Below are 23,261 nucleotides of genomic sequence, written 5' to 3'. Positions count from 1 at the left end.
GTCCAGGTGGATGGCAGCTCTGTCCTGATGATCCGCTGGGGTTAGGGGTCCTTCTCCAGCACCTCGGGGGGTCCAGGTGGATGGCAGCACTGTCCTGATGATCTGCTGTGCACTTTTCAGATTACGGGTCCTTCTCCAGCAGATCCATTCCTCCAGTATTGTCCTAATTACAGAAAAAACAAGAGAAAAAGAAAAAAGTGAATTAATCATATTGAACACAGGGTTGCAAAAGTATTATTGCAAAAATGTAACTCAGCATTTCAGACAAACAATCTGTAAAGGATCATTCAAAAATGATGTACTGTTCTGGTTTTTAAAAAACTAAAGAGATGAAATGACAGTCACACCTGCATCCCTTTGACAGCACAAACTAACACCAAGCTAAAGGATGCTGTCTATTTGTGATTGTCTTATTATTATGAGATTAGGATAAATTAAATACAATTTAACCTAAATAAAAGATGATCAAATCTGGTGGAAATATTTAAAATATGCTTTTCTTTTAGCCCTACCTCAAAGCAGCATGAGCTGAATAAAAAGGTTGTAATGTTGTCCCAAAGTTTAATAACAGTAAAACATTGCAACATGTCAGAAAAATAAATAAAGCAAACAGCAGCTACGCGTCAGGGTAGCATTTTATAAATCCCACCGTACTGTAGGCTATACCGGTCTAAATCTTTTCACTTTGGTCTATGTATGTAATATAAAGTATAAATTATCTATAACAGAGCCAATATCTCTGTATGACTTTAGTAAACTTCTGAATTGAATTAAAAATAAGTGTAAACAGTGCAGTACGTCCAGCTAGCTAGTTAGCGTCACATATTTATCCGTATTATTTAACGAAAATGTACGTTTTAATGCCCCTTGGGTTTGACGTGTGTGACGTTAGTTAATTTAAAGTAAGTTCAAACCCACTCACATTTATTAGTGATTCCTCCGCTCACTGCTGCTTTTAAAAGTGGATCCTCCGCTTTTCAGCTGCTTTTAAATCCACTCTGGCTGCGGGAGACCGGAAGCCATTTCCTTTGAAAAAACTCCCCTTCTTCCCTGCTCGTATTGCCACCCCTGGGATATGGTAGCCGCGGAGTGTTACATCAGATCATGGATGCATCAGATGTATCCTTCAAATTGGGGGAAAAGGTAGGCTGCATTCGTGGGCCTCATTCGGAGGAATCTCGTCTTTTAAAAAAAAATTGGGACAGCCTTGCTTTCTGGCGGAAGTGACGTGTGCGGTCTACGAATGCACCCGAGGGTCATTTTTTAGTGTGGTGTCCTTTTGGTGTCCAGTACAAAATATGTTGTATTTTTGTCTAAATTGGACGAATACTAATTAAATGTGGTTTTAATGTGTGTTCAATTGTTAATTTATTTATGAATAGCAATCGGATATGCACATCTAAGTTGTTTTTTCATTTTAAAAGCTTTGGTTAAAGGGATATCGAGGAGTTTGTTCCATGTCCCCACTGCTGGTCATTCAACTTAGATCTAAAATTATAACATTAAAAACAAATTAATTTATAAATATGTTATATTATTNTGAACGCGCTGTCTTTAAACAACTCTCCTGTTATCTCCATCAGAACAACTTTCTGGATCCGCACCAGTCTGGTTTCAAGGCAGGTCACTCAAAGTTTCTGTTGAGTGACCTGCCTTGAAACCAGACTGGTGCGGATCCAGAAAGTTGTTCTGATGGAGATAACAGGAGAGTTGTTTAAAGACAGCGCGTTCAAGTGTTTTAGATAGGAACAGGAGGAGAGAGACAGGCCTGTAGTTTATAACATCAGACGGGTTTCAGAATTTGATTTTGTACGTGTCCTTTCTTTTAATAGATATTTAACGATTATAGCTTGAGTCTGTCTGATTCCCCAAACAGCTGCTTCTACATACTTGCTGCATATATAATACAAATAAACAACTTCATAAACACACTTTTGCTGATATTTGTGTTACTGCTGGTGATGTTAAATAACATGATTGATTTCCTCTGTCTCAATGATGAAAGTTATAATAATAGAAGACATGAAGCTGCAGAGAGAGGATGGATATATTCTTACCTCTACTTTGTGATAAGATCAAAATACAATATTACATTGTAATTGTTAAACACATTGTTTATTTCATTTAATGAGGTTTTAACCATTATTTACAACATGTGTACATAAGCAGTGGAATAATAGGGTATCTCTAGGTCATTAAACTTGTATTAATACAATAGGTCATAGAAAATGTTTAATTGTGTATTTCAGCAGAGTTTGGGGGGGAGGGGGGGCACGGTGCTGCTGGACCTGGAGGTGCTGACCTGGGGTCAGTGGGACATCATCTGGGCAGGTTTAGGGGAAGAAGGAGAATATAAACTGTTATAATCACAGCTATTAAGATTAGAACACTATTATTGTTAACAATCAATCTATACAACATGATTTTGTTCATTTAAAAAAACATTGTTTTATTAGTACAGAAAAATTAAGACTTATTTTAAATATGAAATAATATGATTAAATTACATCAGCTATATATAATTTACTTATTAACTTACATTACTGGGGGCTAAAGGAACAGCTTCATCTTATTTACCTGGCCATGGTCCTCTTTAATTCATCGCCGACGGTGATCTCAAAGAATGTGTAAAAGTAAAGTTTCTGGATCCTTTTCAGCTGAGTTAGCTTGTAAGCTAATTTGCTAGAAGGCTGCTGAAGCAGCGCGACAGAACAGCGCGTATCAAGTGACGTAAATACAAAGCCCTCCGTAAACTAGACTAGCATCCGTTATCTACTAATGCTATTATTTTTTTTTGAGCACCTTAAAAGGAAGTGAGGTGCCCCACACAGTTGGAAAAGGCCATATTGTTTTTGTTTTGCAGCATTGTGCTGGCAATACTCATCCCAACCAACCAGAGACCCCAAGCTTCTTTATTATCCTGTTTTTCAGTGATGTAATCTCATAATCAAAAATATCCTGGTGTTTCGTCTCTGGCTCACTGAAGAGAACAGATGCAGGCTGCTTAACTTCATTAGCCCTTTGCTGCCAGGTTTCTTTGTAATGTCTGTGTTTCTTAGGCAACGCTGGGTGGAGTAAGAAGAGGGCCCCTATCAACAAACGTATGTGGTTGGAAATGGGTGGTGGAGTGAACTCCTTGGAATTCAACCCAGAGTGTGAGTGTGTGTGAGGCAATGAGGCAATGAGGCACAGCCCCCTTGTTGAGGGGAAATTGTGGAATGTAACCATGACAAACACTGAAAGCTAGAAAAGTGACTCAGACTCTGCATCTACTGTATGAACTACTGTAGAAAACAACCACAATCTTCACATTCATTGTTATTGTATTTGTTTGATTATTATTATTGCCAATACAATTTAAAACACTGTTATTGTTATTATTATTTGCCAAGGCCATATATATTCAGATTTATTTTATTATGATATTTGTCATCATGTTCTTGTAATAGTTGTCTTCAGAAATGGGAAGTAACTAAGTACATATAAGTACTGTAATTAAGTACACTTTTGAGATACTTGTACTTTACTTGAGTATTTCCATGTTATGCTACATTGTACTTCTACTCCAAACAAACAGAGGTAAATCGTGTAATTTTTCTCTACTGCATTTATTTAGTTACTTTGCAGATTTGGATTAATTATGTGAAATATAATCAACCCTTAAATCAGACTTTAGTTACACCTGGAGTAAATTCACAAGCTACCCTGCAATATACAAAGTAATTAAAACTAATTTCTCCTTTACCAGCTTTGATAACACTTTTATGCATCAATAATTATAATCAGAACATATCATATACAATTATTCTGAAATGGGCCAATCTGCATAATGAGTACTCTTACTTTTGGATATTTAAGTATATTTTGATGCTAATAATTTTGTACTTTTACTTGAGTAATATTTTTGAATGCAGGACTTCTGAGTAGACCTCTCCCACCTCTGGTTTTCTTTATAGAAGTGTAAGTCTCATCAAAAAGTAGGGTAAAATATAACAGGCTAGTCGGTTTCCCCTGTTAAAGAACCCGAAGAGGGATTACCCTCTTTTTTTCCAGGACACACCCAAAATGTTCAACTGTTTGGCTTTGCAAAACATTGGGAGACGTTTCCAATTTTTACATGAGGTTGGACTACTGGGCTTCTCTTACCGGTGGTCATACTGGAAATGTGTGTTGTGTAATTTACGGCATAGTTACACACATATTAACAAAAAAACTCAGCAAAGTAGTTCAGATTATATCATTGAAATTGTTGACATGTTTTTCCGAAACCTCTGCCTGAAACCTGTCTGTGAATGTTGTCTATCCTGCCTTTGGAATACAAGCTGCTATTTTAAAAGTGAAACTTCTTTTTTGACTTTCAAAATAAGACACTGGTTAACGCTGTATAGATAGATGAATCGCTATACAAACAACAAACAGAGCACTCAAAGATGTAGATAAGAATATGAAAACATATATAAAACTAAAATAAAAACTAGTCACTAAATATTTAAGTGGAAATATACACATAGCTACTTATAATGCTATGAATGTTGTCACAATAGACACATCAATGTTATGATTGGTTAATGATGTGTATCAAATATCTGTAATTCAAGGGTAGGCTGATTTAAATTATCAATGTGTTTATTATTATGTATTTACCTAATGTTTCTTTGTGCTTTTATTGTGAAGGCCATTCTTTTCTAACTTCCTATAATTCTGCTAACTTGGCCAAAAATATAAAGTAATCCAGTGGTGCGTTCAGCAGGGGAGGACCACAGTTAACTGGCAGCGGAGCGACTCGCTGCTCTGCATCGCCTCTCAGGGGTTTTTGGATCAACAAGAGACAGAACCTGGATCAGATCTTCAGTCAGCTTCTGCAGCCCGGCATGGAGGTTCTCCTGGACACCTGTGGACGGAGAACAGTCAAAGTTTTGCTGTTACTCCACCTCTTCTTCGCGAAGGCAACAGGTTAGTTTTACATCAACTTTGCAGTCTGGTTAATGAGATCATATTTATTATTCACTTGTTCTAGCAAGATACGCCAGGCTAGATCTTTGGTCAACTCTACATAAAACAGATAATTGCTTTCTCTAATTTTCTTTTATTATGCCAATAATAATCATAGATTCCAACTTTTTTTTAAATATGTATAAATACTGTACTGTATATCCTGCTACCCAGTAACATTAAATATGTCTGATATTCGTACAAAAAAAACTAACAGTAGATAATAACACATATTAAAACTTGTATTTTCTCCATGGATGTCAACACTGCCATTTAACTGTTTTAATTCATTTTAATATATGATTTAGTATTTGAGTCAACATGTGTTGTTATGGAATGGGAAGGACATCATTTAGAAACTTCTGGAAAAAAACTGAATGTAATGATCTTCCTAAATTTAAATAATATGGAGACTATGTTCACCTAAAGTGGCCACTCAGTGAGTACAACTGTAACTTCAGCAATTATTTCTCTACTACTTTCTTTTCTCTGTAAAGTTTTCTTTCAGTTATATAGCGCATTTGCATTTTATACAGCAGGCAATGTGCTTCTAAATAGAAAATGGGAAAAAGGCAATGATCATACAAAATAAATCTTCTACCGTTAGGAGCACTCCCCTGAATATCTTAGATGTGTTCTGTGGTTTAGTTAAAGATAACACAACTCCATTAAGTATGAAGATGCTTAAACGAAAATGTATCAGTGACCCGTTTATAACGACATCCTTCACATAGGCTTAAATAGCTATTTAATTATTGTATATTTTTCTTTTTATATAATGTTTATACATCAATCATAAATAATTTAGAAAAGCACTGTGAAATTGCACGGTTTTGGAGATACTCTTGGACGAAAAATCCATGAATTAACAGCTTAAATATTGACAGACTAAAGGACTCTTAGTTAATGACTAACTAACTTTAAACTGCTGACTTTATGACCTAATAAAAAGTGAGCAACTAAAATAATATTTACCATCATTTATAACTTACACATAGGGGATTTTCTCACCCGCATTTTACCATTAATATAAATGACTATATGACAAGTCTGATATTAGCTTTATTTATTTACATTTTTATTGTAAATAAATGTATTGTCTGGAACTGGATCATTATCATGCCAGATTTTAAAACAAAAATAAGTCGCTGTTCATGTTTAATTTGTCTCTTTTTTCCCCCTAGCCGACTGCCCCAAACCTCAGACAAGGGGAGATATTGTCCTAACCGACAACGCACTTCTAATGAATACTTTTCCAAAGGGTGTTGTTGTCAATATGGAATGTGCGAATGGATTTGTCAAAGACAGTGGCTCTGGGCTTATAACCTGCGTTGATGATAATTGGACTGAACCAGATCTCACCTGCAAGAGTAAGTCTTGTCCTCTTTAATTCAATTACAGACTCTTATCTTATCTATATTGACCTTTAGTTAGTCCTTTTGAAGTGAATACCCTGACCTTAAAGTTCAGTGTTAATGGTTTTTATTTTTTTATTTAGCCTTTATTTATACAGGTGTAAAATCTCATTGAGACACAAGGTCTGTTGTTTTATATTACAGAGAAGGACTGTGGTCTCCCTACTATTCAACCGAATATGAGCTTTAATACCAGCGCCGGTACCCTGTTTGGTGCTGTAATAAAAGTCATTTGTGACAAAGGGTGAGTTTTAATGTGAAAGGTATTTTTCCCATGTAATTGCTATCTAGCTGAGTTATACATTAATTTAAAGGTAGAGAAACATGTGTCGGCAACACAGTGACAACACAAAGGATGCCATCAGTAGATGATCATTTCCCCACGAAGTATGTGTTTTTGCTGTACAGTTGCCGTACAGAAAGTGCTGCTGGCAATTAGCCTTAGATGACTGAAGTCAAGGTGGATTCGCTAATGGAAACAGTTTCTAAAGATAACCAGAAAGTCTTGAAAGACAAATAAAGCTGTTGCCAGAAGTGCTACGTTGTGGTTTTGCTGATTAGAAATGTGGCTCTCCATTTGCGTACGTTGAGATATTGGTTAATTTTTTGTTCTTGACTGAACTCTGTAAGAATTTGCTATCAAAGTTGAAATTGCCCTTCTGTTGCAATACAAAATGATAACTCTACATTATCAAATCCTCCTTAAATAAACCTCCCCTGCTTTATTTTCCTTAATCTTTCAACAGCTTCCAAGTCAGTGGATCTAGCTTCAAACAGTGCTATTCTTTGGGTTGGGTTGGAAAGGCCAAGTGCGAAAGTAAGTCTCTCTGTTTTTGTATTTTATGAAGCTGCAACCAGAAAAATAAATTATTGTTTGGTCCCCCAACAAAAAAACAAAAGACAGCAGTGGGTTGTTTTTTTATGAAGTTCTTCTCCCTCTGTTTACTGACTTCTTTGTTCTTTTTCTCAATTCTCATTGTTTGTCAGCCTATACAACAGTTTATACACAACAATATGCATTATTTGAATTTTCTCTTGATTTTTATAAGAAGAATGTGTGAAAAACATTTGTTTGTCTTGTTCCTCAGTTGTAACATGTGAAATACCTGTTAAATTGACCAATGGCAAAAGCCCATGGGATTCTAAAGATGAACCAATGTATGGAGAAATCATACAGTACGTGTGTGAAGACGGATACACCCTGATTGGGAAAAATAACACTAAGTGCAGCGAAACTGGTGTATACGATTCTCCACCGCCGACTTGTGAAGGTAAGGACAATCCATTCATGTGGATGTGGACCCCACAGGTGGTTTTGCATGTATTAACCCATTGTTTAAACAAATCTATTTACATTAGGTCCCCCCATTTTCAAACCATACAATATATTTGTAGATAGATTTCCAGTCTTTATATGGCGTAATGAATGAATTTAGACATTTCTGCTGTTAAAGCATTGATGCTTTCGTACTCAAAGTCTTGCATGAAAAAGTGTAATGGACATATGTACAATGACAACGTTTTATTCATTTTCGTACAACAGAATAGTAAAATTATTTTTAAAGGGGCCCTATTACGGTCATTTCATCTCAGGTTTCCTATTTGGAGCACTATAGCCATTACAAGCGCAAGTGTTACATAGTGATGTCACAAAGGAGTCCAATGGAGGCGTTTAAGGCAGGGTGTGTGTGAGAGAAACTCCCTCTAGAGGCAACTTTGGGATTTAAGCCTTTGCAGACATTTACATGTACTTAAACCTATATAACACACTACAGGAAAGGTGGAACCCCAAAAAGCAAAAATATGGCCCTTTTAAGGGGATACACTAAGGTAAAAAATAATAATGTAAAGTTTCATATTTCATATCTATGAGTTGAAATATGTACCCAGTTCACGAGTAGTACATCCCCTTAATGAAATTCTGTCTGCAATGTAATATTCCTCAGAAAAACCACTGGCATGCTTTGACATGTTGTCTTGTATTGTGATCAGTGGTAAATCTTGCTCTACCGCAGGCGTGGTCAAAACATTCCAATCTTTAATGAACATGAACAGAGTGTTTATCTGTAATATACTGTATTCAATTACACGCAGTGCACATGCTTTAGGTGTTGCCATGGTGTCACTGACGAAACTCTGTATTGAACACTTTCAAGTTCACACATCATCACTTCAACTCCTCTCCAGACACTCTGATCCCAGCTCTTTTGACTCAAGCTTCACAACATCTCTCTATTCCCCATTCATGGCTGTCCTCACTCACAGTTGCTTTAATACTAACTGTCACACTCATACTCTCCTTAACAACTTAACAAGGTATTGACTAAAGAGCAACCTTTTGATGTAGGAGGATCAGGGGAAGATTTTTCACATTCTGCATGTCAACTAAAATGCTCCTCGACCAAACTGCTGATTTATTTTATTTTATTAAAACCCAAGAAAAATTCACCAGTTTTGTATTCATAGGAATGACGGCCAAAGCTATAACTACAACAGAAATGGTAACACCAACACCAACACCTAAACCTGCAGCACAAGGTATAGAAATAATATCGCCTCCATACAAGAAATCCAGTTTCACAATATTTTATCATTTGTTAAGACATTTTGACTTATTATTTTCCACTTCTACAGATTCCTCTGCCGCACCCACAACTCTTAGAGATAACACTGTCAGAACCAGCACAACAGCCGCTGTCTCACCTTCAGTAGGAGGTAAAGAAATATGTCTCCCAACAAACCGATGGGCATGTAATTAAGTTAAAAACCTTTTAGACACAGCACTTGGCAGCATGATTGGATTATGTGCATGCTGCATGCATCTGAGAAATTGCTTCTCAGCTTCACAAATCACATTTATTCTGTCCAAGCTTTAGAAGAACTAAGAATTGCTGTGATCGCTCTGTTCAAAGGTGGCAGAGAAAATGTGACAGCTGAAGGTAGAGCTACAACCAGTGTAACATCAATGACGTCGTCTTCATTTCAAGGTATTGAACCATTTTTGGAAAAGCTGTCAAGTTGTAGCTTGGGCTTTTACTGTGCCTCCCAGCAGCAGATGCTTCCGGAGCCCTCCTTGTAGCCTTATAAACTGCGCGTCTTTTTAATTTGTTTATCATCACGGTGGTATGGTGGACCACAGGGCAAACACGCTACAACGCAAATTGGAGGGTAATGGAACAGGCTATTTATTGGGTCTTGGGCAGTTGCCTGGCAACAAGTGAAGACTGCTCACACCGGACATAATATATATAATCCGGCAGTTAACCCCTTGTAAAATGTGTTTTTAAACTTTGCACATATTAAACTAATGAGATGTTAATAAGTGCATTTCTGATGTTTGGGGGAATTGTAATGCTAGCTGTTTACCCATGTTCCCCATCTTTATGCTAAACTAAGCTAACCATCTGTTGGATATATCCTCATATTCAACAGCGAACAATAGTGGTATTAATCTTCTCAATTAAATCTCCAGCAGAAAGCAATTAGGCTATTCCTCAATTTAATTCATGGTTCTGAGTTTGCCTTCTAATTATTATTGTTTGCAAGGCGGATAATACAAAATATAATTGACTAACTGACGATAACTGTCATCTAATATTCAGACATGTATCCCTCCCTCAGTCCCTGTGTCAGCTATTATATTAATGTGTTGGTCTTTCTCTGCCTTAATAATCCAACATGGAGACACTGAGAGGAATGAGCTGGCAGCAACACAACAGACCTTTTTGTGTGTATAGTGTTACTGATGCAGCCCGAGTGAGTGCTGTTGTTCATGCCAGTTGAAATAGTTTACATACTAATAAAACTGTTGTAAACTTGCAGATAAGCATGATGGGGCTGTAGATACTAACCAGGACGTCGGTGAGTTGTTGAGCCTCGTTACAATCAAGATGTTTGAACTTTATGTATGCTTTGCATTTAACTTTGCATTTGTTTTTCAGGACACATGCCTGTTATAATCAGTGTGATATGCGTTTCATTAGGTAATGTAAATATGTTGTCCTCGGGAGAACATTTACCTACATTTTTCAGTTAAATACAAAGCATATTCTAATGTTTTCTTTCTTTACAGCTGTGTGTATAATGGCGCTCTTTTTACACAAGTTTCTTCTGAAAAGAAAAGGGTGAGATCCACTGATTTACTCATAATGCTTGACTCCTACTTGATTATGCTTTTTATTCTTTTCACTTTCTGCTCCTTTTAACTTTAAATATACTTTGTGTACTCTCAGAACATAATGTAGAGTTCAATGTTAGCAAATATGTCTGCAAACAGTTACAGCATGCAGTGAAGTAATATGCAGTAACTTGTGAGAAGGTAACTCAGGTTCAGATTCTTCACTGTTTTTGAGTTTTTTAACTGTTTGAGGAAATCTAGAGGTCGGTGTTTCCTGACCTCTGCTGAGGAATGAGGGAAGTCAACAGGAAATCCTTTAATAAAACCGGCTGTGACATAGACACAGCATCAGGAAGTAAATTCCCTTCAGGCCGGATTTATGAATCACGATGTCTTTAATAATCAAATTCAATAAAAAGAACAGTTTGTGACTCTGATAAAGTTGTTAGGAATGCATGTAGCCTGATTTGACAAACAAAAACATACAGAGATGAAGGCACTGAAAGATTTGTAACATTTTATGAATTCAATTCAAATCAAGATAAAGAGAATACCTGATTACAGCCAGATTAACATTCCTTAAACATGACCAATTCATACAAGCACATGCATGCTTAACAGCCAAGGTTAAAGCTTATTTGACAAATAAATCATTGTTCTCTCAAAGTTGCAACGACTAACACTAACATTTCAGAATACTAAGTTAATACCTAATAAAACACCCTTTGGTGAACTACTAAAATCTTAACATAAAAACGACATAATCCAACAATTCTGACATAAATTCCTTATGACACCATAGCTCATATGACACCAGAGAAGACCTGAAGCCGGAGTTATTACAGTTCCAAAATCTTTAGATTGCCAGCCTGACAAAGGTACATGTCCTGTCTCCCTGTGTGTTAACTGTTATAAGAGCAATTGCCAACCAAAATATCTCTTAAAACATATTTAAATGTTACAAATATTGTTCTTAAATTGGGGCATATGAAGAAAAATCAAGCTTGAATGTTGTGTTCTTTTCATTTTCTGCACCACCATGAATGTATCTCAAACTAAACAATTTTCTGCTTATCTTTTGTCAGCTCTGCAAATGGAACCGCGCCTATCTACTAAAGAGCATCTGTTACCCAGGAGGGACGTGCCAAAAAAACAGTAGTAGTGCCTCTCAGAGGCGATGGGGAAAAAAGATAACTCACGTTATTGTTATTGCACTTCAAATGGCAGATACTCAAATCTGTAAAAGTATCATAATGTAAAGCAAAATCCACTGAAAAGCACTTTTTTTAATGATTTTTGTATTGCCGCTTTATTTTAACAGTTGTAAATACTTCGTGCCACTATAGAATTGCTATTTTGTATGTTATTTATGTTATAGACTGGAATAAAATCCTTAACATTGCTTCCATGTCTAATGAAGTCTTGGGAATGTATTTTTCCTTTTTTGTGTCTGTGTGTTTGCAGTGTATGCAAATCTTAATTCATTCATTTATGTGTTATTTATGTGCTTTTTTGTTAGGACAGACTCATGAAAAGTTGATTCAAGAGGCTTACAATGTGGTTTCTTCAGATTGCAGACTGAAACGGCGACTGTTAAAGATACAATCAGCTGCATTCTTCGCCCTCTGACTTTCTCTTTGACATTATCTATTGTTCTGGGGCTCTTTTTGTAAGCTTCATGTGCAAACATAATCAGAAACCTTCTTTCTTGAGAGAAGAATCCTACAGAGTAACTCCCATCAATGAATGCTGTTTCACTAACTTCCCCGTAACTAAATGTGACAGGAAATTCTCAGGAAAGTGATGAAAATATGTCTGACCTTGAGCGTGTGAAAGGGCTCATTGTGCCAAAGGAGCAGAAGCCTTCAAGAGCTTGTCAACCTTTCATATTTGACAAGGCTGGGATTGTAACGCACCAATTGATGATACAACTCTTTTTTATATTAAAAAAACCTGACTGAGAGATTTATATTTTCAAAATCCCTTGTAGGCTACACTTAGCAAATGGCAAATATATGTCTTGAATCTGTTACTTAGATCTTTTGGAATATTTTACAAAAAAAATGTCAAATTTGAAGTCATTTTTGCATTGCAAGCATAGATTGCAAGGCACAATATAAAAAAAAATAGAAGTTTAGTGTTGAGAACATGACCTTCCTTCAATTTTTATTTTTGTATTTTCACAACTAAGCCTCCCACCCATCCCCTCCTGCTAATACATTGAAGACCTATAGAGTTACAACTTCAACAACACAGTAAAACAGTAATATATAATAATAAAACAGTACATTTTAATACTTAAAATGTATCTAATTATTAACATTAAGTAACACTGTCCAATCGATATGAATAATATTCCTGTATTTAGGTGTGAGTGTTTGGAGGTTCATTATATCACTCATATAAAGCCAGAAGGAGTAAAGTGGAAAAGCTATTTTAAAAAAACATTCCCAAGCAGAGCATTGCTCACGTCTTTCACCATAGTACTATTATGTTTAGAAATTAGCATTTGTTGTGCCTTAGGGGAGAATCTCAGGGGTTGCATTCACAGTTAACAGCAGTAAAGGACCAGGCTATTATCCTGGCAGGGGGGGGGTGTGCAGTACAGAGAAAAATCCCCATTATGAAATGTGGTTACACTGCCTCATTGTACCCTGGTCTGTTGAAGGGCCAGGGCTTTGAAGTGGGCCTTTTTGGGATCAAAAGAGAGGTTTTCTTGTATCTACTTCAAAAGAACTACAATATTTAAGCCCTGTTTTACAGTGTGCTTCAGTGTATATGATTGAGCTTTAGTTTGTGAAATCCTCTGGAAAAAGGAAGAGCGGGATCATAAACAGGACAGGGCCTCCTCTTGGTAGTTATTCATCTTCGTTGAGTGGACAGACAGTGTATTATCAGACAGGAAGGGTTTGTAGTTTTTCTCAGAGAAGCCCCGCAACAGTGGTGGTCTTTGTGGAAGTCATGAACTATCCTCCAAACCCAGTCACCAAACAAAGGGGGAAACAAAGGATTATGATGTTACTGACTGTTTGTATGTTCTCTGGATCGGTCTTCTGATTTAAGAGATAAGTCTGTGGATATTCTACAATTTCTATTTTCAACAAATCCCATGGGGGGACGAAAACCAACAGTGAACAGAACCAAGTATTTCTATGTATTTTCTGTGAAACCATTTTTGCCTGAAACTATTCAAAAAACACCAGTTAACCACGGTATTGCATTGGATTACATGTTTCTTCATCAATATAACCACGGACATTCTAGGTATTTTACTTGCTTCGGTAAATACTCCAAAATTTGACACATCCACAACTGAAATAGTTCCCCACAAAAAAAAAACACAATTTACTCCAGTTTAACAAACATGTGCTTCAAACCACAGCGCCCAGCTGTTTTATGAACTGTTTGCAATGAAATGGCTTGAGGTTGAAAACAACAGACAGGCTTGTTGCAGCAATGCTTTGGCTTTGAGGCTTTGTTTTTCACAGTCGTGGTTTGCACTAAATGCTAACTGATCTTAGTTTAGCCTGTTACCATGCTAATAATTTACTGATAAGCACTACGCTAATTCTGATTTAAAAGTAATTTGTTTTTGCAGTATTTGTTCAAAAATTTAAATATGAGACAAATAAAAAAATGTATCCCATGATGGCGCTACGTAAAAAGTTAATTTCATAGTATTTCAATGATAGTTGAGGCATTTTCACATAAACTCAAAGATGCCAGCCTTAAATTCAGGAGGTCCACGAAGTCGGAATTGATATGAATCAAAATGTATCAATATGTCTTTATAAGAATATACATCAGTCTAGAGTCTAGACCAAAGTGGTGGCCCACCAGACCATCATTGCCATATAAGAAGAAGACCCTTTATTTATCTTTATATAAAAGGGACAATTAAAAAAAACTGTGTATCTGTTATACACAGTACAATACATAAGGTCCAAATACATACATATACTGTACATACAAAAACATGCATTTCTGTTATGGAGGTGTCAGAGTTCGTTTTTCCAAAGCAGTTAGAAGTGTTGGTGCCTTGCTCAAGGACTACTCAGCAGTGTAAGGATGTGAACTGGCACCTCTCCAGCTACAAGTCCACCCACCGTGTTTTTGGTCCGAGCAGAACGTGAACCGGCACCCTTCGGTTCCCAAGCAAACTCCCTATAGAGACTGAGCTACTGCAGCCCCACACATAGAGCCAGGGATGTGTCACTGCTAAAGATTAACAATACTAATAGCTCTATCCTTTAAACACAGATGGGTTAGTGATACACATGGCTTAACTGTTTACGAATCAAACATGTGAAATTTCTCCAAGTGCTTAATCACCCTATCCCAAGGGAGTTTCCCTTCCATTACAAACACAGGCTCTGCCCAGTGATCCAGCTTTGCAACTATAGTGATGTTGTACAAGTAAACAACAATGTGTGTTTAATCCAGTTAGTGCATGGTTATTATATATAGTATCATGCAAAACCTGCTTTACTGGTCCTCTTCTGTAGCTTCAGCAGTCCTTTGTTAGATGAGAACTCTACCACAGGATGTGAAGAGACAAGACCTCAGTGACATCAGCAAACATGCCGGATGTCCTCCCTGCCTCAGCAAATTTTCCACTCACTCAAATCAAAAGCATTGATTCCTCCTTCTCTCTCAAACTCTGCTAAGTCAGCACAAGCACAGTGCCACACCCATCCTGGCACATAAAGTACCTTCACTATCAGAAAAACTTGAAAAACATTTCCCAAATGTCGGGTTCACAGAACCATGTTTAGAACAACAACTAAAAAAAGTATTCAACTGTCTTTGAAAGGGGTTTCGTAACATTTTCTTTTATGTAATCTTTCTATTCAGAACTTGAAGAAAATTTTTGAAAATCCCTTTCAATGGAGTTATGAGGCTTTCAAATGTAAACAGCAATATGTCACTTCTGTGCTTTAATTGGGTTTGCATGAGTCCCTATCCTGTTTGTGACGGACAGGATGAACTCTGTCCATCCTCTTTGTGGGGATCATATTACAGAAGTTCCCTTTTGTACTTATAAATATAAAATAATACAGTATAAAATGATATGACACTGTTCAAAGATGATGAGGGCATAAGCATTTAACTGAGCTTAATCTTAACCATAACACTTGCGTGTTGTACAGTAAAATAGTAATTAAGCGCACCATTATAGGGTTGTAAAAGCTTATCAGGCTAGAATATATTTGCATACATTTAGCAACAGTTTTGGCTCCTATTTTGAATCATTTATAACCGAGTTTTAATTTAGCATGTTTACACAGAGATACACATCTTTTTGCTAGTTGTTCAAACATCTGTACAAAATTGTAAGCCTTTCCATTGAGGATTTAACTCTTAAACGCACATAAATATTCCAAGAGAAGGAATACTTTTCGGAACATGAAAATAATGTATGCTGAGCTAAACTGGGATGTATTACCTTGTGAGGATATGAAGACCAGATGAGACTGGAGCGGAGTTGGAAGCTTATTGTGAAAAAATGCAGAACTCAGGCCAAACTCCTAAAACATATTTTAAGCTAGACCAAAAAAGAAAAAGAAACATATTGTGAGTATATACCCATGCATAGATTCTTATTGAGGGCTCACTTTGAGTATCAAGTCAATTTCAATAATTTATCATGCTCTTTCAGGAAGTCTTCAATCAAATATGATCCATTGCAGCTGGACATTAAACTTGCTCCCTGTTACGGCCCGCCCCCTACTCCACGGTAGTGGCTCGTGGGGAGACCCGCAACATAAAAGAAAATACACAAAACATCCAGTATTTAACAGCGACCGTTTATTTAAAAGCACAGCCGTTACTCACATGGGCCAACCGGCCAAAGAACGAGGTCTGGAGGACTGACAAAAACAAACAAAAACAAGAAGGGGGCCTGAGCCAGCCACACCACGAGCTTCCATCCCCTACCCAGAGATCTAACAAAAGACTACGGGTAAAATAAAGCCGCGAAAATCTATACTAAGGTCCTCCAGAATCCACATATTAACACACAACAAAAGAGGTTTACAGATCCGAAAGAGCAGCGAGAGTGTCCACAGACAGAGGCCGTTTCTCAATCTCGAGGATACTGGCTTCCAAGCCAATATTTCAAGGATGCTACGTCATCGAGTGCTGCAGAAGTACTGTTCCAATCTCCAGCATACTTGGAATTCCACCGAGGCCGCGTCCTTGGTTTGGGAGAAATTTCGAGGCTGCACATGGGTAGACTTCGTGTCCTTAAAATCCCCACAATGCTTTGAGAACGGACCAATTTCAAAAACCCTTGCGGAGAATGGCTGAACCGATGCAGCACACATTTAAGTAAGTATGTAAGTAAGTAGTGGCGTAGAACATGTGTTGTTAAATATGTTACTTTGTTACATTTGTTATCACCAAACACCAAAGTGTTCCGTGAAAGTAAAGCAAGTTCATAATTAGATAGACATCGTGAGGTATTTATTTTCGATACAGTTAATGTTGAAACCGTTAGAGAGAGTGGCACACTTGTTAGTCTGTTCCATTCTTCTTAGTTTTCCGAAGCCGTGGCTTGGAAGCATACTGGCTTCGTTTCTGAAGGAAGTGACCTGGAAGTACGCGACTACCAAGCCAGCATCCTCGCGATTGAGAAACGGCCCGTCTGTAGCCACACTCGCAGCTGAATGAGGCTCCCTCCTGTCAGATGGAGGGAGTAAATACAGCGGCAAGCTTTGGGACAAACTCCCCTCTCTCCGGCAGAAACAGGAAATGCCGTAACTGTATGTAAGAACGGTTTCAAATCAGCATCTCTTAGACAAAAGGTTTAAATGAATAACTCAAATAATCTTTCATTGTGTTTCAAAGCTCCTTTAGTTTTAAACCTGATGTTTACAAGCTTCTTAGTTTTTGCAACGGTCTGTAAATATACACAACTTTATAATTAAATGCACACATTTACCTTTTTCTAGACTAAACACAGGTATGATCCTAAGTTAAAAACATGAGGTTATCATGACATGAGGTTGTTAACATCGCAATTTATCAGTGGATGTTTGCTGGAACTACTTGTACGGACACACACAGCGTGACTCCGGTCAGGTAGAGACCGGTCTCAAGTCAGCACTGCTGCAGACTCGCTGTTTGAGGGCTTGATAGCCCACTCCCCCTTCACACCGCTCCACACTCGTTGCTTTGGAACAGCCCTCAATATGGCGGACCCTCCGCGTGAACGCGCAAACGGAGGCGTAAGGTAGGGTGTAGGGGTAGGTGTAGGGGCCGGTTTGGATGGAGAAGAAGAAGAAGAAGAGAGAGGAAGAAGATGAAGAAGAAGAAGAATTCTAACCTATCTCCTATGCTCTGACCTCTGAGTGAAACGTTAAGGGATAGTGATAGGAGAATCCAAAGGGATTTTGGGAGAAGGACTGCGGTACTTTAGAGAATCCGACTGCACTTTCACTAACCTTCGGACCAGTGTTTGATGATGCGCGCAGCGGACGTCCATAAATGTGCGTCGGCTGCTGTGGGGAAACTATCGGAACTACAGTTTTCTATACAGCGACTACAACATGGATGTTTAATAGAGACGACGACTCATCTAGAACTGCACGTTGCCTCTGATGCGTGTTGCTTATGCCTTTATGACCAACAGAGAAACAGATTCTCGTGTCCAAAGTTGGAATTGAATTAAAAAAGTGAACCTATGACCTGGTCACCCTCTCCCTCCGGTCCCATTAATACACATGATCCAACACGTTATGTTGTATGAACTATGAAAATATCTAAATCATCAAATGTATTTATTGTAACGTAGTTCTTTAACACCTATCACTGTGTATACACTTCAAACATCTTTGAAAAGTTGAACAACCCGACACAGCTCCGCGAAAATGTTGACTTCATTTGATGAATTTCAGTAAAAACTAACGTTGATATATAGATATTGATGCGATATCCTACTGATGCGCCTCGCAGAAAAACTCGCTGGGCCGTGCAGACCAGGGAGCTGATTCATGTGGGAGGAAAATCCCCCGGAACCCTCAGCGGCTGACCGTAGACCATCTCCGGCTGTAGGAACACGTTCAAGATCCTCCTTAGGTGCTGTTCCTGCAGGCCCAGCATCACCCAGGGCAGCTTGTCGACCCAGTTGGCCGTCCTTAAGGCCGGGCCTTAGGGACGTTTCATGGAGCGATGGAAGCGGCTAGCAGAGGCCGTTAGCCTGAGGTGGTAAGGGTAGGTCCTGTGCAAGCTTAACCCCACAACCGCCTGCCACAGCCTTCCATAGCTCGGACGTGAACTGAGAGCCCCTGTCTGAGGAAATGTCCGACGGGGGCCAAAAACACACACCACATTGCAATTGAAGAGAGGGCAATCAGCAACCAGGTTCGACTTGGCCAGCCACGTTGCTTAACGCCGTAGTGAACTCCATATGTTTAGGAGAAGCTGCCGCTGCTGGCGCTGGACCGGACCAAGCTCCGCCACTTTGACATGGCGAAGGTGAGCGGCTTCTTGTGGTTCGACAAACGCGTAAATTCACGGCCTTCCAGCACATGGAAACGGAAGGTGCCGCACGCCCAGGATAAAGCCAGAGGAGTTCCCGGTCAAAGACGCTGTACCTACTTGCGTTCTTCCCTAGCGTCAACTTTGCGGGTGAAAAAGGCGAGCGGCTGGCCAAGCGCTCTCCACCCACTGCTCGTGCACTGCGCCGGACCGCGTTAGTGCCGGACGCCGTACGTGGTGATGGAGATGGGAGCCGTAGATGATGGTGTGCCAGCAAAGTCCAGCCTGAGCCGACGCAGTCTTGACCTCAGACAAAAGCCGCACGTCCGCCTCTGCGTCCAGTCGATTGCCTGAACAGGGGTTATGCCTTCAACGCTTGATACAGCCTGGCCCATGATCGTGCGCGGCCCGGGCGATTGAAAACGGTGGTAGGAATCACCATCCCCAGAAACTCACGGACGACCGTGCTGTGAGCGGGCGAGGAAAAAGTGCAACAGTCCAACCTTCACTGGCAGAGGAGTCGGATGCCCTTGTGACGCGGTTCACCAGGAAATCGATGTCAGACACCCCGAACTGGCACTTTGCAGGATTGATGATTAATCCGTGTTCGTTGAGTCGTGTGAAAAGGGCTCGGAGGTGGGACAGGTGCTCCCGTACTGAAGCGCTGGCGACGAGTATGTCGTTGAGGTAGACAAACACAAACGGCAGGTCCCGCAGCACCGAATCCATCAGGCGCTGGAACGTCTGAGCGGCATTCTTGAGTCCAAAAGGCATCCGTAGGAACTCAAAAAGTCCAAAAGGCGTTATCACTGCTGTCTTGGGAATGTCCAGGGGGTGCATGGGCACCTAGTGGTATCCACGCACCAGGTCCACCTTGGAAAACACCCCCGTACCGGCCAGATGCGCCGAAAAGTCCTGAATGTGCGGCACCGGATAGCGGACAGAACTGATAAACGGACAATCTGCTCTTTCCACAAAATAGTCCTCACGGAAGTGTATTTACTACGGTCGATATGCACACATTCACAAAATAAACAAAGACAGGTTTTGTACGTTATTCAAGTGTATTCACAGTTTTCGAGCCAAACAAAACCCAACAAAAAGTCAGCTCGGCGATACACCGGAATTGTCTTTACTGCCTAATCCAGCCTATCCAGGCCATAGTTAATTGATTAAAAAAAAGGCTGTTGCTCCTGCGCCCGTCGGCAGCAAAACACTGGAAATGTTTGTAGGCCTATTTAGGCTATAATCCACTGAAAGAAAAATACGAAGATCGGCGTGGCACAAAGGAGCGATCTCACCCTGTGTTGGAGAGAATCTCTCTCTCTATCTGTGCGCGTCCTCTCCAAGGAGACGTGCTTCCAGGTCGGTCGATGCAATATCCATAATCATTTACTTTCAGTTCCTTCCCCGTTGCATTTTAATATATGTATACATGCTGAGGAAACTTAAATATCCCGCTGAATACCCGCATTCGCCACACACACGCTTCCTCCTCCCGTGAGAACCAACACCTGGCATCCCGGTGACGCGCCCACTAAAAAGCCTCTGGGTGCGCCGCGACAGGTGATGCAGATGAGGCTTGCAGAACCACACCCTCAAACCGTACATACAAGTGGACATTAACTACTGCAGTAGCGCGGATAATATACATGTATCATAGTTCATTTCATTTCATGATAATCAACATGCCTTAAACCTTTTCCCCTGCCACTACAGTTTAGAAAAAACACCTTAAATCAATGTGTGGCCGTCACATAGTGTTAGGGCACATCCGCCCTGTTAGCCCTGCATGAGTCCCTATGGCTAGAGGGGAATCTCACCACACAGGAAGTGATTCAAGTTTACACATGTGGTAAACAAGAAAACGAAATAAAACCTCACCCACACGCAGGCCAACTCGTCTTTTCTGTGGCATTGCAAAATAAACCTGGCAGCCTAAATAATGTGGCGTAGGCTTTGTCGATTTTTTCAGTGTTTATCTATTTTTAGTGAATGGTCATAATTTGGTGAGTATGGGGAGAGTGGTCATAGCACAACAGACTTAACAGTGGCGGTAAGAGAATGAAACAGGAAATAACACTTGTTGGTAAAATACTTGAAGCTCCTCTTTAACCTTGTTCTCATGAGTATAGGGCAGATGGAGATCTTTAAAATGAAAACCAACAAGACATAAATGGTTCCCACTAAAGCCTCAGGGTTAGACCAGTAACATATGTTAAACGTACCATCAGTGTGGCAGTCATGTTAATGTAAATGTTTACATGCTTTCCATACAGCTGTTCTTACTGTAAGCATCTTCAACAATATGGATTATAAGTATTGTCATGAGCAGCCTGCTTCCACACCAGTAAATACATGAACAGAACCTTTACTAACGCTTAATATGTAGACATGTTGCTGACAATAACTGCATGCAGCAACACAAATGTAAGTGTTGAGGTGAAGTATAGGGCGGTTCCGAATTTCGCAGTCCACACTTAATACTAGTGGGTGTAACCTTTGCTTAACAGTGACCTCTTCAACTATAAAAACAAATGACAGAAAACAACACATTTAAAGGAGTTTCTCTACCACCCCTGACTGAAACCCCTGGATTGGACTCCTTTGTTTAATGATGTTACACAATGACATCAGTAACACTTGGGCTTCTATTGGTTAGCGCTACACGTTGAACGTGATAAGATAAGGAGCTAGGTACTAGGTGGTTGACCAATTACAACTGATCTGGTTAGATAATCAATCAGAGCAGACTGGCCTCTGGTTTCAGACAGAGGGTGAAAATAGGTGCTGCAGCACAGGTAGTGAGAAAAATAGAGAGCTTTTTGAACATTAAAGCATGGAAACATGTCACAGTAGAGGCACAAAATACAAATATGAAAAGGAAGATGTCCTCCCTAACATAAAAGCTGTTTGTAACATTTTCCTTTACTTTGGAAAATCTGATATTCACACCCACTTAATAATGTATCCAACCATTTCTGTCACTCTAACTACAAACGTGTGCAACACTATGTATGCCTTCCAGGAATGCCCATATACAATAACAGTGAACACCTCCCTTTTTTTTATTTACTGACACAATCTGGTTTTAATCAACTCTACCCAAACCTTTATAGCAGTTAGGTTAGTGATCTGACTCTAATATCTAAAGTTAGCTGACTTTAGCCACCCTAAGCACTGGTGGTCATAGAATTAGGGCTGTATCAGCACAAATTTGAATTCACATGAATACAACTCATAAGCATGCTATTTTTTCTTTCATAACTCACACAATCTCACTTTAAATCTTCAGTTATTGTTTTTACTATAACCAATCTATCATTTTGATCGTTGTTCCTCCTCCCACATCAGCTGAGGTCAAGGGAAAATACAGAAAGTGCTTTACGCAACCATAGACACAGTCACACTTACCACATTACAGTGAAGCAGACAGGGCGTGTGGAAGCAGAGCTGGGTGGATCATGAAGGGATGCCACTGCTGATGTCATGCTAACTCGAGACACGCCGTATGACTCACATTTGTTACAAGGAAATGGACATGGATTTTCTTGTTTATTGTTGATATAGCAACTGACTCTCCTAAGAATAAATCATTACCCATTCGCCAGGTTGGCTTCTTGCAGACACCAGAGATAAAAATAAAGACATGGTGGGGGTGAAGGTTTTTACCCTGGTCAAGTCTAGAATTTTTTTATTTTAAGACTTTTCTATTTAGCTCCCCAACACTTGTCACTCTTATTGAGAAGGTCAGTAGGTAGTGGGGAGTCATTCGAGCTGCAGTGGACGGCTACTTGCAGTTAACCCTTTTTTTGGGCACTGTTACTCTCTAGTTAGAGAAAATGTCAAAAGAGAAAGTGTAAGGTGACTTTTCAGTTTCTTTTGATACTCTATAGAAATTAGGTCCATATCAGCCGATAAATAGAAAATGTTCCTCATCTGAAATTGTGTGATTCTGTGGTTGCATATTATGTTATGGTTACTTATGTAGACATTAAGAATTCCTTAAGCTAACTACTTGTACATAGTATCACATTATGCTAAACATGATGGCATATCTGATATTTATTGCAACAGAGATGCAAAATGCTGTGAATATCAACTGAAATAGTATTTTGGCTGTTTTTCTGTTATTTGACCTACCATTGTTGATATGAATGGGCAGAGCAAATCCATTGCTTTACAATTCAACACTAAAAATAAATTAGAATATACATGAAGGGAAAATACATTTCAGGAATGCATTAGTTTAAGCC

The 23,261-nt window shown here is 39.1% G+C and overlaps 1 protein-coding gene and 1 long non-coding RNA gene across 5 annotated transcripts; one reads left to right on the top strand and one right to left on the bottom strand.

Moving 5' to 3' along the window:
- Positions 1 to 6: 6 nt before the first annotated feature.
- LOC104944742 (uncharacterized) lies at positions 7 to 1,203 on the bottom strand. Its single transcript, XR_798261.1, has 3 exons — positions 975 to 1,203; positions 923 to 942; positions 7 to 163 (listed from the first exon to the last, which is right to left on the bottom strand). It is a non-coding gene; the product is annotated as an uncharacterized lncRNA (long non-coding RNA).
- A 3,536-nt stretch (positions 1,204 to 4,739) lies between these two features.
- Positions 4,740 to 12,487, top strand: LOC104944741 (complement component receptor 1-like protein). Of its 4 annotated transcripts, XM_010770314.1 has the most exons (13): positions 4,742 to 4,953; positions 6,177 to 6,362; positions 6,552 to 6,651; positions 7,154 to 7,224; positions 7,496 to 7,678; positions 8,874 to 8,945; positions 9,042 to 9,122; positions 9,320 to 9,394; positions 10,230 to 10,268; positions 10,349 to 10,390; positions 10,480 to 10,531; positions 11,327 to 11,402; positions 11,610 to 12,487. In XM_010770314.1, the coding sequence occupies exons 1-12, from the start codon at positions 4,872 to 4,874 to the stop codon at positions 11,382 to 11,384; spliced, it is 1,041 nt and encodes a 346-aa protein (XP_010768616.1). In that variant the 5' UTR covers positions 4,742 to 4,871; the 3' UTR covers positions 11,385 to 11,402; positions 11,610 to 12,487. The 4 variants fall into 4 exon arrangements, with proteins under 4 accessions (XP_010768619.1, XP_010768618.1, XP_010768616.1 ...); XM_010770316.1 differs by lacking the exon at positions 9,320 to 9,394 and having other exon boundaries at positions 4,741 to 4,953; XM_010770315.1 differs by lacking the exon at positions 11,327 to 11,402.
- The last annotated feature ends 10,774 nt before the right edge of the window (positions 12,488 to 23,261 follow it).

This window comes from Notothenia coriiceps, unplaced genomic scaffold, assembly GCF_000735185.1.
Source record: "Notothenia coriiceps isolate Sejong01 unplaced genomic scaffold, NC01 NC01_scaffold00008733, whole genome shotgun sequence".
Classification (NCBI taxonomy): domain Eukaryota; kingdom Metazoa; phylum Chordata; class Actinopteri; order Perciformes; family Nototheniidae; genus Notothenia; species Notothenia coriiceps.
The sequence above is the reverse complement of the archived record's forward strand: the minus strand, read 5'-3'. Positions and strand labels throughout refer to the sequence as shown.

Excerpts from the sequence above, each read along its gene's own strand:
- LOC104944741 (XM_010770314.1), top strand. The coding sequence starts at position 4,872 with ATGGAGGTTCTCCTGGACACCTGTGGACGGAGAACAGTCAAAGTTTTG. Across the intron at positions 6,363-6,551 it reads ACCAGATCTCACCTGCAAGA|AGAAGGACTGTGGTCTCCCT; the intron begins GTAAGTCTTGTC and ends TTTATATTACAG. Across the intron at positions 10,269-10,348 it reads AGATACTAACCAGGACGTCG|GACACATGCCTGTTATAATC; the intron begins GTGAGTTGTTGA and ends TTTGTTTTTCAG.